The sequence below is a fragment of the Manacus vitellinus genome, unplaced genomic scaffold, assembly GCF_001715985.3.
Source record: "Manacus vitellinus isolate BGI_N305 unplaced genomic scaffold, ASM171598v3 scaffold_5_pilon, whole genome shotgun sequence".
In the NCBI taxonomy this organism is placed as follows: domain Eukaryota; kingdom Metazoa; phylum Chordata; class Aves; order Passeriformes; family Pipridae; genus Manacus; species Manacus vitellinus.
This window is the reverse complement of record NW_021940682.1, coordinates 15,371,593-15,385,864: the sequence shown is the minus strand read 5'-3', so window position 1 is coordinate 15,385,864 and position 14,272 is coordinate 15,371,593. Positions and strand designations below refer to the sequence as shown.

At 48.5% G+C, this 14,272-nt stretch overlaps 1 protein-coding gene across 2 annotated transcripts in view; it reads left to right on the top strand.

Moving 5' to 3' along the window:
* The window catches only part of CACNG2 (calcium voltage-gated channel auxiliary subunit gamma 2), a 52,160-nt gene extending 38,254 nt beyond the window's left edge, over positions 1 to 13,906 (top strand). For both annotated transcript variants that reach the window (XM_008931574.2, XM_008931573.3), the window contains 3 exons: positions 9,073 to 9,156; positions 12,701 to 12,841; positions 13,324 to 13,906. In XM_008931574.2, the coding sequence (XP_008929822.1) occupies positions 9,073 to 9,156; positions 12,701 to 12,841; positions 13,324 to 13,859 (761 nt within the window). In that variant the 3' untranslated portion in view covers positions 13,860 to 13,906. The remainder of the gene's footprint in view (positions 1 to 9,072; positions 9,157 to 12,700; positions 12,842 to 13,323) is intronic.
* The last annotated feature ends 366 nt before the right edge of the window (positions 13,907 to 14,272 follow it).

Here is a 14,272-nt window from a genome sequence, read left to right as displayed (position 1 = left end):
ACTGTACAAGGTGAGCCTGACTCTGTCCTCTGATGCACACTCATAGATAAGCAACACAGAGCAGAAAAATGCAACCCAATAGGATGGACTAAGTCACAAATATTCTAACCCGTGGTTTTCCTCTGTATACTTCTGAGGAGACATTAATCCGTCTGAGCTTTAGGTCTTTGAGTCCAAGTTTGAGATGGTTCAGTCCTTAGGTCCTCATCCAGCTAGGATGTTGTTTACATGCTCTGATTTCTGAGAGTTTGATGCTGTAACCCTATATGCAAAACCTGTCCTAGTTACAATATTGTTGCTGTGATAGGGAAAAAAAAAAAATGAAAAGAGATGCAACAGCTCTTAAATACTCCCTCCATCCCATCCACCCCCTTCCCTCCAGGCTTACATTGGTGTCTCCCTTCCTCTAACATCTGGATGGGCAGCTGTGGATTGGTATTGCCTGTGATAGATATGGAGCATCTCCTCTCCTCCCACACCTTATGCACATCACTTCTCTCTCACTGCAGATAATTGCATCACCCTCCCTGTCACTCGGCTCACAGTTGTAGTGTCACATTTGACTCGTTACACACACACACATAAATGTTCTTGCTACAAATTGACAGATTTTTTTTTTTTTAATCCACGGTAATATCTTGATTTCTTCTGCTTGCCCTTTCTGTTTTGCCTGGACTTTTCTCCATGTCCTTATCAACTTCTGCCTTCATTTCTCCAACATCCACCACAGCAGCTTCAGCACTTAAGCTGTGTTCTTGGAGTTTGAAAGCCAACATCATGCTACAACATCTGAGCACAACTATTTACAAGCCCTTTTCTCAATTCTTTTTCTGGTTTCCAGCTCATTTAAAATCTAGTTCTGTCTCTTCTTGCAAGGCAAAGGCAGTAGCTTTTACTAACTCAGCAAATATACCTTGAAAACTCTGCAACAGAGGTTGTATGCCAGAAAGTTCATATGTTTTTCCCACCTAGAGTGACACTAGTCACTCTAACAACTGTAGAAATAGTTTCTGACCTCTCTGCTGAGGAATCAGAGATGTTGTCAATGCTTTACTCATTCACTGAATCACAAAGGATAATATCATTTACAAAAACCAAATTATTTCACTGACAAATAAATTAAATTGTAACATGCAGTTGGTACACGTGCATTTATAAAACTGTTTTCAATTCCAGAATGCTAACACTGATGGGAAATGAGAGAAATAGAACATTAAGAGGAGCACAGTTATCCACAGCTTTAGATTATTTAGATAAGCTTAATACATTTTTGTGTTTAGTACTATTTTCAGAAGAAATTCAGCTCAGGTTTGATTCTGGCAAAGTCTAGAAAACAGAGCCAATTGTTTACCGTGGGAGACGTCAGTATACTGGATGCCTGCAAAAAAAGGATTTTTTGAATGATTTTTATTATTGCTATGTTGAGGTTTTTCATTTGTGACTTGGACAGATGTCTAGCAGTCTCTGAAATCCAGCCACCCGCAATATTTCAGCTTGTAAAACTCAAATGTGCTGGATTTGTGTTTGCACCAAAATGCATTCAAGAGCCTTTGCCCAATTTTCCCAGACAATCTCACTCTCTGCCTGTGACAAAGCATGGGAAATTTCAAGCCATAGCAAGGATATTTTTGAAAATTACAACCCTGTAAAAAAAGGGTGTTTATAAATGGAAATCTTCATATAATCTTAATAAAAGGTTTTGCTACCACTGCATCTCCACCCACGTCCATGGAACAGCTATAGCCAGCTCTGAGGCAGAGTCTATCAGCTACTTAGCAGCACGCAGCAGAAGTATCGAGCGGGGTGGGAAGGAGAGGAGGCTGCCGCCTCCAAGGAAAAATGCAAAGTGGATCAAGGCTGACAGCAGCACAGAGTCCGGCCGTAACGCAGCGTGGGCCCCGTTGGCTGCCGCAGCAGAGTGCTGCAGGGGACCATGCAGGCAATGCCAGGATGTGATGGGGCTCTTCTGCACTCCCACACTGCTGGGGCTCCACAGGAGGGACCTGAGCACCTACAGCAGCACGTGTGTTGCCTTTGCGCTGAAAAGGTGGTTAAGCATCGGAACGGGCTGCCCAGGGAAGTGGTGAAGTCACCAACCCAGAAAGTGTTCAAGAAAAGACTGGGTATGGCACTTAGAGCTATGGTTTAGTTGGCATTGTGATGATGGATCAAAGGCTGGACTCAATAATCTTGGAGGTCTTTTCCAACTTTAAGGATTCCATGATTCTTCTGTCATCAGCCCCTCTCCTTTGCAGGGTGATTGTCAGGGATGGCTGCAAGGAGTAAGTGAGAAGAGCTGAAAAAGGCAGAACAAGAGCCTGGTGTTAGCTTGGATGGAATTAATCTCCCTGATGCTCACTGGCTATTTTCTATACCACTCTTTTTCTATCTCATCTCCTCCTCAGTGCTACCCCATACTGGCTTCTCCCACTTATTTCTCCCATCTATGTCTGCATTTCTTTTTCTTTGTATCAACCACCTCCTGACCAAATTAATCTCTCCAGAACTGGTATGTTCAGGCCATCTTGTTGCTGTAGCTTTGGTCACTGCTATTGCATTGTGATAAACCTCTTCCTTCATGCTCATCAAGGCAGCAGTGGTCTGTAAGGCACTGTTTGTACCATTTTTACTGCAACTCTTTTTATAATCTGATCCTTGGCAACAGCTGTAATAAACATGATTATTAATAATAATGTGAGGAGAGCTGGTATAATGGTTCTACCTTGTAGGCAGGGCAGATATTCTTTCATAACTATAAGATCAATTTCTATTTTGCACCAGTTCTTTTACAGGCTTCTTCAGCACAATATCTGAATGATTTCCAGTGGCATATTAAGTGATGGGGCTTGATATCAGTCACATGTGGTTTGTTCTTTTATCCTCTCCCCAGGGAGAGAATTATATATGCAACACACTGGTTATGTTGCTAGGGTTTTGTTTGGCTTTTTTAACATATGCACTGCTGCACGTTTGCATTGAAGAAGACCACATCAAAGCAGGTATGTTGCATTTAGATGGGAAGGTGGCAAGATTTCTGATGGTTCATTGTTCCCATGGGATCTCTGCTATTGTCCCAGGCTCACCTCCACAGACCCCATTTGCTGCCCCACTGAGCTTCACCTTGTAGTGGACATGTCCCTAATGAGGACTTCAGACTCTTCGGTCTGAAAATTATCCACCTGGGTCAAAAAGTACTGCCACTAGCACAGCATCTCCTGCTGCTGTGCAGGGTCAGAGCTGTAAGAGCAGAACCAGCTCAAGCCCCAGAATGACCATGTCTTGTGCACAGTGGCTACATTTGCTGTTTTAACCCTACACACTGTAACCTGTGTTCTGAGGCATGTGAAGAGATGGCCTCATTTTTGTAAGGTGCTATCTATAGAGAAATTCCCCAAGAGGGATAATGAGCTCTTTTGAAGGACCAGTCCTTCTTTTGGGCACGTCAGCACAGGTGGGTAAAGGCAGATGCCTGCGAGCACTGTCTGTGCTCCCTGCCACTGTGCTTTTCATCAGCTCCAAATCCCCCAAAATGATGAGTGCTCTCGAGTGTTTCTTTCTTGGGAGGGAGGAGAGCAATCAAAGCGCCTTCAAAGGGCTTTTCCTGTGCTTTCTTCTGCATTTCATGAAACCTCATTCCTTCCTCTTACAGTCATGTCAAGTTGGGCATTAACAACTCAGTGTCACCAATGTCAGTTTTTGACAGGCATGCCAGACCTCCTCTCTTGGTTTGGAAGCCTTTTGCCAATGCATGTAAGAAAGACATGCCAGCATGCTACATAGCTGTGGAATTTGTCTTTGTAGCCCAGAGGCTGGCTCTGAGCCCCACTTCACCACCTGACACCAAATGGACTCTGCTCAGAAAGAGAGTCATGGAGCAGAAAGAAATGTTTGTGCTTGTGGCTGACTACCTGCCATTTCTCGTATATCTTTCATGGGTAGATATCAAATATAGTTCAATCTGCAACAAAGTTTACTCCTAAGGCAGGAATCACAAGTGGGAACTTCTAAGAACTTGTGCACAGCCTTCATGTAGGGAGAAGGTCGCATCAAAAATCAGCATGTTACATCAAAAATCAGCATGTTACATTTGACCTAGACAGTGGGGACAATTATCTGGCCCAAATGATCCAGTGTCTGTTCACTTTCATATGTTTAATATAAGTATCCTCAGGCTATTTTCCTGAGGCAGGGAAACACCATTATTCCCATTTCAAGTGAAAGAAGAGGGGGGTTAAGTGGCTTGCCTAAAATGATAAAGGGAGTGTGTGATGGAAACAGATACTGAATCTTTGGCCAACACCAAGCCATCTTTCTCAGCTTTTAGAGGCAACAGCTATATCCAGTCCCCTTTATTTATTTCTCTAGAAGCTATCATGCCAAAACCTCTGCTAAATTAGAGAGTGATACTGAAGAAAAGCTTTCAGTGGATTGCTTTTCTCCATAAATGGAAATATCACAAATCATTCTGGGAAAACAGGTCTTTCTGTTCTTATCCCTCTTTGTCTGCTTCTCTCCTTTTGGATGTCTTTGCCTCTGCCTCTGGCTCCCAGTTTTCAGATGTATGGTCCTGACCATTTAAAAGTGTTCCTACCCTGCAGGAAGGGAGTAGCTTTTCATTCTTTGGAACTTACTATTTTGCAATGGATTGCACTCTGCAGGCAAGCGAGACTTCTGAAAGAGACAGGGCTGCACAAAGTGGCACAAAAATAAACCACATCACCAACAATACTGAGCCAGCTTCTCATCGGGGGTAACTTGGTCTGAGTCTCGCTGCAGCAGAATTGACGGCTGCCAGCTGTCCTGGATAGGCAGCATGTACCCAAATAATGACCTGGCCACACTGGAAGAGGTCTCTCTAAAGGATGAAGGCGCATCTTAGACATTCAGTCCATCTTGACGGTATGGTAGGTTGTCTCTGCTCTTAATGACCTGTCCTAGCCCAGGCACTGGGGAGGTGCCTGTTGCACCAATCCTAGCTCATCCAGACAGTGTTTTCCAAGTTTGGGAAGGCAACAAGCAAACGGTGGTGATCTTGTCTAAAGACTCCCAGTAATCTCCAGGGGATATGGGGATTGCTTACAGGGGATTTTCCATGGACCTGGGCATCCTTTCTGTCCTGAAACAAGACAGTACTCCTCCCCACCTCCTTTGCAGCCTGCACACCCCAAACCACGGTGTGGACAACCCTGTTCGGAGTTTGTCCACACTGATACATGAAGGAGAGGGAAGTGGCAGTGATGAATGAGAGAGACTGAGAAACAGGAGGAAGATCTTGTGGGTGAGCATGAGAAAGGATGAGGGAAGAGCCTGAACAGCAGTGGGAGAGCTACAGGGAGGAGGTGGAAGCATGTGGCTTAAGTTTCTCAGAGAGGAGCACGGGAGAAGCTAGAGAGCTCAACACATGCCTGTTTCAAGGTTCACAGCATGAAATAGCTTGAGTCGGGAAGAATGGGGAGGGCAAAGTACAGAGGAGATGTTGCTCTTACTCCCTTGGGGGGCTCTCAGAGCCCTACATGCCCTCCCAAATAATGATTTGCTCTTGCTTAGGCGTTCAGGAGTAATGACTGTAGGGTGGCATACAGCTCTTACCCTCCCTCCACAAACCACACGTGCAGCACAGCAAAAGGCTGTTGTGTCAGACCTCAGCAGCACTGCTGAGCTGCTCCATCTCCCCTCCCTGCTTCTACCAGCACAGGTGCCAGGGAGGCTGCTGCACCATCTCAGCAGGCCACAGATGTCCGTCAGAGAATTGCCGAGTGACCTTGGCGCAAGAAGTGACATGGAGGCCTTCCCCACACAGAGCGGGTTTCTGAACCGCTGCCATCCGTCACTCACCTACCCTGTGCACTCGCACAGCCGCCGGCACCAGCGCACCCACACCATGCCCTCTTTAACGCGTCCCCGTACAGCACAAGGCAGAGGAGTGCTGTCACCCCCATTTTACAGGGTGGGACTCTGAGGCAGAGAGAAGTGGTTTTAACAGCATGCCTGTGGCAGAGCAAAAACTGAATCTTGTTCTCTTATATTCCCAGTTAGCGCATTAATGACCTAAATTCTGCATCCGTTCCCCATCCATCGCCCAGAGGAGCTAGGAGGCATTGGAGGAGAGGGTGTGGTAACACAGGCAAATAGCATCCAGAGCCACGGCGCTCTGTGCTGAGCACAGACAAAGCAGGGGCTAAAGTGGGACCAACACTGCCTTCATGAACCCCAGCAGGGTTGAGCCAGGGAGAGGGATCAACCTGGCACAGCATATCAGCCTGTGGAGAAGGGCAGCTCCACAATGTCATAGCATTTTAAACAAGCCAAGGCTGAACACCCCAGTGGCCAAGCACCTTGCTGAGCCAGGTCAGCAAAGCCTTTGAGACACTCAGCCCCGGGAGCAGATTTTTGAGGAGTCTGCATGTCCCCTCACTCTGCCTAGGCAGCTGAGCCTCTAACTAATTATCCCACGCAAGTCCATATAAAAGACAACCTGCACAAGATGCAGCATCTTCTCCAAGCAGCTTGATTCTTTACATAGGAATTAATCAGGCTCAAATTCAGCATGAAACAGAGCAGGGAAGAGGGAGAAAAAAGGAAGCAGGGAAAGGATGGCACACAGTGAGGGGGTTTCCAGATTCACTGCCTCTTCCCTCCCTGGCTAATTCCAATCAAGAAGCTCCAGCTGTGTGCTGGGAGCATCACCTGGGAGATGCATGCAGGCTCTGCCTGCTCTCCCAGCATGTATGGGCAGGAGGAACTCAATGTTTGGGCAAGGAGCTGAAATCTGAGGCTGGAGACCTCCCCAATGCCCCAAAGAGTGCTAGTGTTCACCTGCACTGTACAGCAGTGACCACAGCCAAAGGACTAGAATGACGAACTGCTCATCTGCCACAGGCAGATGACCCCAGGCAGTCAGGGGCAAGCTAGGGAAAGGACCCCCTTCATGCTGTATCTGCCTGCCTCACAGGTATTTTAGTGGGCAAGTAGCAGGGTGGGAGTGTGCCAAGGGAATCTGCTTGGCTATGAAACTTTCCTTCCAGAAGAGCCATGGTTGAGAAGCAGACACTTCTTGAATGAGATAACTGGATTGAGGATGAGTGATTAATAGCCTTATTTCATAACTCACAGATTCAATGTTGGAATAGCACGTCAGAGGTACACAGAGAGGCGCTGTTCCTACTTTCTTCTCCTACTGCTTACCTCTTAATGCACACACACACTCCTCTCTGCTGTCTCTAGCCTCTTCACAGAAGCTCTTTGAATTAGTAGTTAAAGGTGATAGGTACCTTGGAGGCATCAGACACAAGCCAACTGCAAGCAGAAAAAATCAAACCTGAAGGCAGACCTAGAGGAACCCGCCTATCTGCCTGCTACAACTATTTGCTCAGCACTGCTTCCCAAAGCATCCCAAACATTGATCCAGCCAGGCTTGGCCTCAAAAAGAAACTCGGGGAAAATCCTTTGAGCTTGGTCCTTCTTCCAGCCATTCACAAATAGCTGAAAGACCATCCAAATTCATCTGGAATAAAACTTCCAAGGTATGATCTGGGGACCTGACATAGTGCGGGAAGGTCTCAGCCTGGGTAGGGTTGGCGTGGAAGAGCTCTGGGTTGCTCACCAGCAACCCTTCCCAGAGGCAACAATCACAAATGTGGTGGCTTCACTCTCCCCTCACCCTGCACACACCCAGCTGGTTCAGCAGTTGGGCTCAGGATCAGGGCAGCAGGAGGCTTTCCCAGGTTGCCACAGCATTTGCCATTCTCCAGACTCAGGCTCCAAATGCTTCTGCTGAGGGATCAATCAGCCTGAGCTACTTTGGTAGTTGACCTCTGGTGAGGAGGCCCATGGGATCTGCACATCATGCAGACACCATATTTCTCCTTTCTGAACAGAATGTGTCTATCAGTTCTGTGTTAATGGCCAGTCAGCGCAAGTGTCTAGAGGGAAATGGAATAGAAGGTAGAAGAAAAAGTTTGGGGGAACCCCAGGAAGTATACTGAAATTGCCTTTCATGTGGTCACTCCCGTACATGCATGGACAACCTGATCGTTTGAGACACTAACCAAGCAGTGGTCATGATGAAAATTACGATGTGGCTTGAGGAGTACCTCTCTGGAGTGGTATACCTGATGTCAAGAGGAGACACGAATATGAAAGTAAGAATCTGGTAGACATCCCAGATAGCAAAAGACTTGGAAGATGTCACTGGCTTCCTGCTGGAATGGCTTTATTGGCCGTGGAGTGTGTGAAAAAGGGTGCCCCATGACTAAAGCTAGCAGAAGGCCCTGTACATACACCAGCCTGATGGAAATGAGTGTGTCCAGTCCAGTTTACCCCACTTCTGGTGGAAGATTTTGCTCCCCCAATGCAAAGGATGTTTTGCTGCTGAGCTGCATATGTACACTCGCACCAAGCTTCTTGTAGCCTTTGTCTGTGACAGGTAACAAGAGGAGGCCTGGCAAAGGTACACATACATATGGAGAAAGTAGATTAAGAACTTTTGTTCCCCCACCACACTGGAACAAAGAGACGTATGCTGCCCACCACGTGAAAAGGCAGCAAAGTCACAGCTGAAAGAAACAAACACTTTTGTACCCAAAACAGATCACCCTGATGTACACAGCACTGCTGGAATCTACTGAGGCCACTCCAGGTGAAACAGAAACACCCACAGTTACACCAGTCAATGCTGAGGGAGGGGACCCTGACACTTGTACTTTGCAGTATGACTCAGACTCTGGCTCCTTTTCCTGTCCCACCTCCCTCAGAGGTGGGCAGTGCTCTCCTGCCTATCTGCAGCAGGAGTCACAGAGCTTCTGGTGCTCTCTCCATCAGGCAAGGGGGTGCTGGACTAGGTGGGCATCAGGCTGGATCCAGACAGCAAACCCCATATTCCTGTGTAAATAAGGAGATATATGTGTGAGTGTGCAAGGAGAGGACCTGGGCTTTTAATGGGCATCCACACACGAGTGGGTATGCTTCCTGGAAGGAAGGCAGGGTGGGCACAAAGGGTGATGGAGAGGGCAGCTGTTCCTGCAAGGCAGGCTTTGGTGTTCTCATTTGTTCTTTTTTTTTCTTGTTCCCTAGGGAATTTTAAAGGTCTGTGTAAGCAAATCGATCACTTCCCTGAGGATGCAGATTATGAAGCCGATACAGCAGAATATTTCCTCCGTAAGTCCGCAGGCTCTTCTTGCCATGGCTCATAGGTGCTAGCGTCGGGTGCCTTTTGTTTTCTAAAGATAGGGTGGTGGAGACACCGGGACCTGTGAGGCTCACCAGGACAGAGGAGGTGACCCCAGAGCCTTTTCACCCACTAAAAATGGCTCCACTCTCACCTCCCTGGGTCCTGCCCATGAGACAGTGCAAGTTTCAAACTCAGAGTAACGATCCGTGGCTTTTTTTAATTAACAGCAATTAATTGTGATATAAATTCAAAGTCTGAATTCAAATCCATTGAAAAGCTGCTGAGTGGGCATAAGGTCAGACTGGGCTAGCGGGGCCAATGTGTGTGTGAGTGTGCGTGTCCTAAAGCAGAGAAAGTTTATATTTTCTTATCTGATACTCCAGTGGCATCAGACTGAACAAATTGGCTGGGTTGTGTCTGAGGAGCACCTATTGCTGTCTCCACTTTTCACCAAATACCACTTCCCTATAGAGGCTGCAGATCTGATCTTTGCTGGTTTAAGAGATTTTAGTGATGGGAGCAAGGAGTAGGAATAAGGACAGTCAGAGCCCTTTGAAGAAAAGACCTGGTGCTCACCCAGAGCCCTTGAGAGAGGTGCTATATCCCAGGCATATGGCATGTCTGTAAGGAAATGTTGCCTGAGCTCCAAGTCCAGCCTATGAGTGAGGGAATCTCACATTGCTTTGCACAGCGGCATCCTGACTAGCAGAGCAGATCCACATCATATATTGCCCTCCCTGGTTGCCCTCCCCAACCAGCATTTCCACCCACCCCAGAGGCAGGAGCTTACTCTTCCTTTAGTGCAGCTGAACAGGGAACACTCCTCCTCCCACCTTGCTATCCTGCCCTCTCTTCACAAGCCCAGCATCTTTTGACATCATGAGAACTTCTTTCTTCAGAAATCTGAGATAAGTGTTTTTGACCTCTCAAGGTTAAGCATCAAAGGCTTCCAAAGACCAGGAGTCTTTCAGAATAGCTCCTTGTCATCTGGGCGTGCTCCAAGCCAGATGTGGAGACCCAGCCCTGCGGCAGGGAGGAGAGAGATAATTTAGGATCTGTGAGGCTCATTTGTATGTGAAAAGAGGCAGATCTTATGCTGCTTCCTCTTGGTTTCTCAAACAGTTCTCCATCCACTGTAAACTGTAAATAACACAGGGAGATTGCTTCTTTCAGCTGCCTTTCTGCAGCACTGGTCTCTTAATTGCTGCACGGCCCCTGAACGGCAGAGCTGAAGACAGGCGTTTGATCCAGTTTGGCACAGCGACTGTGCAGGCTGCCTCCGGGGGCAAACCAGCCCTTGCAGAGCTGTTTGGGAGCGAGGAAGGTGCTTGCAGCATCAGCTGCACTTCAGAAAAAAAGAGCTGGGGGAAGGGGCCAAACATCTCAAGAAGGATGGGTCTGTTCCCTCGGAGAGAACAAGATCTGAAGACAAAAACTGGCCCAGCATCAGGACCTGACATTGTCCCCAGGGTAGAGCCCTCTTTCAGAAAGAACCAGGTTCAAAGAGGGATTTGGCAAGTCAATAAAGGACTACTTGGGTCATTCCTGAGGGAAGTGGGATTTCTTCTGGCTTAGACGTGCTTGGAGAAGGACCCCACTGAACAGCTTCTTCCCAGAACTTCTGCCAAACCAAAGTCCCTGGGTGCTCTGCATGGGCGATGCCTGGTGGCACTGGCAGGAACAATATCGGACTAGGCAGTTCCCTCATTCAGGGGACAAGGACAATTATGGGGCAGTGTCCATGGCCTGGCTAGAAGGGCTTAGACTTTACTTCTGCCAGCCATCCACATAAAGTGTCTTGGGCTTTTTGAAATCAAATGCCTGTTGTCAGAGAGGAAGCAGAAGCATCTCTGCATTTCTTCGCTAGAAGACACAGATGATGTAAGAGACCATACGAACACCGTCCCCTTCTCTTTAGGCTACAGGCTCTGGACCCAGGAAGACTGGAGGAGATTCTACCCCTCTCTTACTGGCCCCTCTCCTGAGGGGCTGAGTAAGGCTTCTGTTCTCCCCTGTCATATAACACCCGCAGCTCCCCATGTCAGTCGGCAACCTTGTGTTCTCTCAACAAGGGTGAATTCTAGAATTAAGACAGATGAAACTGACGTAGTCAGGACCAGGCTGCAGGACTGAGCAACCAATCCTCTAGAAACCCTCTGAACAGTGGGTGTCGGCTTGATGTTAGCTTCCTGCCATTTAAGCTTCCCATTGTCAAATCCCACCTTACATTCCAGAAGCTGTTAAAATAGTTATTTCTGCTATCCTGTTCCCTGACACACAGCCAGACAAGAGAGGTTTGTCCCTGCCTTCTGCATTCCCCATGCACAGGGAGTGGGCTAGGCCCCCCTCAAAGAGCCTGGTAGGATCCACAGCCAACAGAGTCTTTGAAGCATGGTCACTGACCCCTTAGGAAAAAGTCCTGTGTTTGCTTCAGTAGGGTTCATTCTTGCAGGCAAGGAAGGATTAGCTTTCATCCCCCTTTACAGATCTTTGCTCCACAAGCAGAATTGCACCAGCCCGTCTGATACATTCCTTTATCAAGCAAGGCTTCATTTCACACTTTAACAGCTTATTTTCTCTTGTGAAGGGAGGAGAGAAGGCCTTCCTAGTTAAAAAAAAAACACAAATATTCACAACACAAGCAGACCGTTGGCTCCCCCCGAACTGCCCATGAGCAGTGTGTGCATGTGTGCATGTGTGCGTGGGTGTGCGCACACACAGTCCTGGCCTTTCACTGCGTGAATATGAGTGAGGCCCCCCAGAAGCTTTGGGGTATGTTTTGCATGCACATATGAGAATATACATGCATCTATGCCATTGCCCTCTGCTGGCTGAGCTCTTCCCGTATCGACCGATGGAGAGTGTGCGTGTGTGGGAGCTGGCACATCCAAACCCATCACTGCCCTCTGGAAGGATCCCAGTCATTTAATCACTAGGATAAGCCTCGCGTTTCAGTGCACAGGGCTGGGACTTTCGCTTTTCAGTCCTCTCTGCAGCTGCAGAGCAGTGTACAGCACCAGGAGCTCCTCAGTACTGAAAAAAAACCTCTCCTTGAGATGCTCATGCCCTTTCAGGAGGATTCGAGATTGAGCAGCTCCGTAGGAAGCATTTGGGTTGCTGTTCTTTGAAGAGCAGGCTCGAGCAGCAGCACCCCGCAGGAATAGAAGCTGAATGGTGCCTGGGCTTCCCCTCCAGTCCCCTCAAAAGCAGAGGAAAAGACAGTGTGAAGGGGAACAGACAGCACAGTTGGGCTCCCAGCTCAGCCACCAGTCTCACAGCCCCCTCTGCCTCCCCGTGCCAGGCCACTGGCTTCACAGCAGCAGCAGTGGCCGGGGCAGGGGAAAGTCGCTGTGGACCACTCTCTTTTTCTGACACACTTTGTTTCTCTCTCCCTCCCTCCCTCAATGCCTTCATCTCTCCTTAAATTACTCCTCTACCGCACATTACCCTCTGTTTCTCCTCTTCACCCCCACTCACAAAACGTACTTGCTGTTCTTTCTGCCCCTCCCCTCCTCCCTCTCTCCTCTGCAGGGGCTGTTAGAGCCTCTAGTATTTTCCCGATCCTGAGTGTGATTCTGCTTTTCATGGGTGGACTCTGCATTGCAGCCAGCGAGTTCTACAAAACCCGACACAACATCATCCTTAGTGCCGGCATCTTCTTCGTGTCTGCAGGTAAAGGGATGCACAGGCTGAATGCCCCAGAGGTGGGCTCCAGGGAATGGGGGGCTGCCTAGCTGGGGTATCCGCCGGAGTACAGTTGCCTAGGCAGAAGTGTGTGTATTTCCCAGCCCTGATGAGCCTTATTCAGGGTGAAAGCAGCCTCCCAAGGATGCCTCGCCACCCACCCTGCTTGTCTAGCAGAGGCAGGCAGCAGTGCCCTGCAGGCAGGGGCTTTCCAACTGCTTGGGAGCTGATGGAGGGTGTGTTTCCCTACATCTGACATCTCTCAGGGACCAGCCGGGAGTGCAGTCCAGGGATGCGGCAGGCACATGAGGAGAGTTTTACCTGACTTTCCCAAGGAAAGCTGCCCCCTGGGAGGGGATGGGTGACTGGGGCGCCTCCCATCCCTGCCTCTCAGGAGCAGGGATTCAACCCGATGCCTCCGCCACTGCCCTGTGTGACCCTCCTGGCATCTCATTCTCTCTCCCCTGCAGGTTTGAGTAATATAATTGGCATCATTGTATACATATCAGCCAACGCTGGAGACCCCTCTAAGAGTGACTCCAAGAAGAACAGCTACTCCTACGGCTGGTCCTTCTATTTTGGGGCCCTGTCCTTCATTATAGCCGAGATGGTGGGAGTGCTGGCTGTCCACATGTTCATAGACCGGCACAAACAGCTGCGCGCCAATGCTCGTGCCACGGACTACCTCCAGTCCTCCGCCATCACCCGCATCCCCAGCTACCGGTACCGCTATCAGAGACGCAGTCGCTCCAGCTCCCGCTCCACTGAGCCTTCACACTCCAGGGATGCCTCTCCCGTCGGGATCAAAGGGTTCAACACCCTCCCATCAACAGAGATCTCGATGTATACCCTCACCAGGGACCCGCTGAAGGCAAGCACCACCCCCACCGCCACCTACAACTCTGACAGGGATAACAGTTTCCTCCAGGTTCACAACTGTATCCAGAAAGAGAACAAGGACTCTATCCACACCAACACAGCCAACCGCCGGACCACCCCGGTATGAAGCCGTCGCCAGGAGCTGAAAATGGGGCAGGAATGGGCAGGAGGAGATGGGGTGGGCTGCAGGGTGGGGAGGGTGGAAAGGGGCAGGGGGCAGCAGGTGGGTGGGAAGGAGGAGGTGGAAGCGCCCCTTGGTGGGGTGGGGACCTTCCCAATGCAAAAAAAAAAAAAAAAAAAATCCAGAAAAAAAAACAACAAAAGCAAACAAAAAACTGACAAAAAAAAGAATAAAAAAAAAACAACGAACGAACAAGCAGACAAACAAGCGAGTGAACAAAAAAAACAGACAAATGAAAAGGAAACATGAGGAAAGAGACAACAGTGAAAAAAATTCTTAAAAAAAAAGCAAAAGAAAAAAGGAAAAAAAAGAAAAACTTTAAAACTGAGAGAAAGAGATTTAAAAAATAGAAATAAATT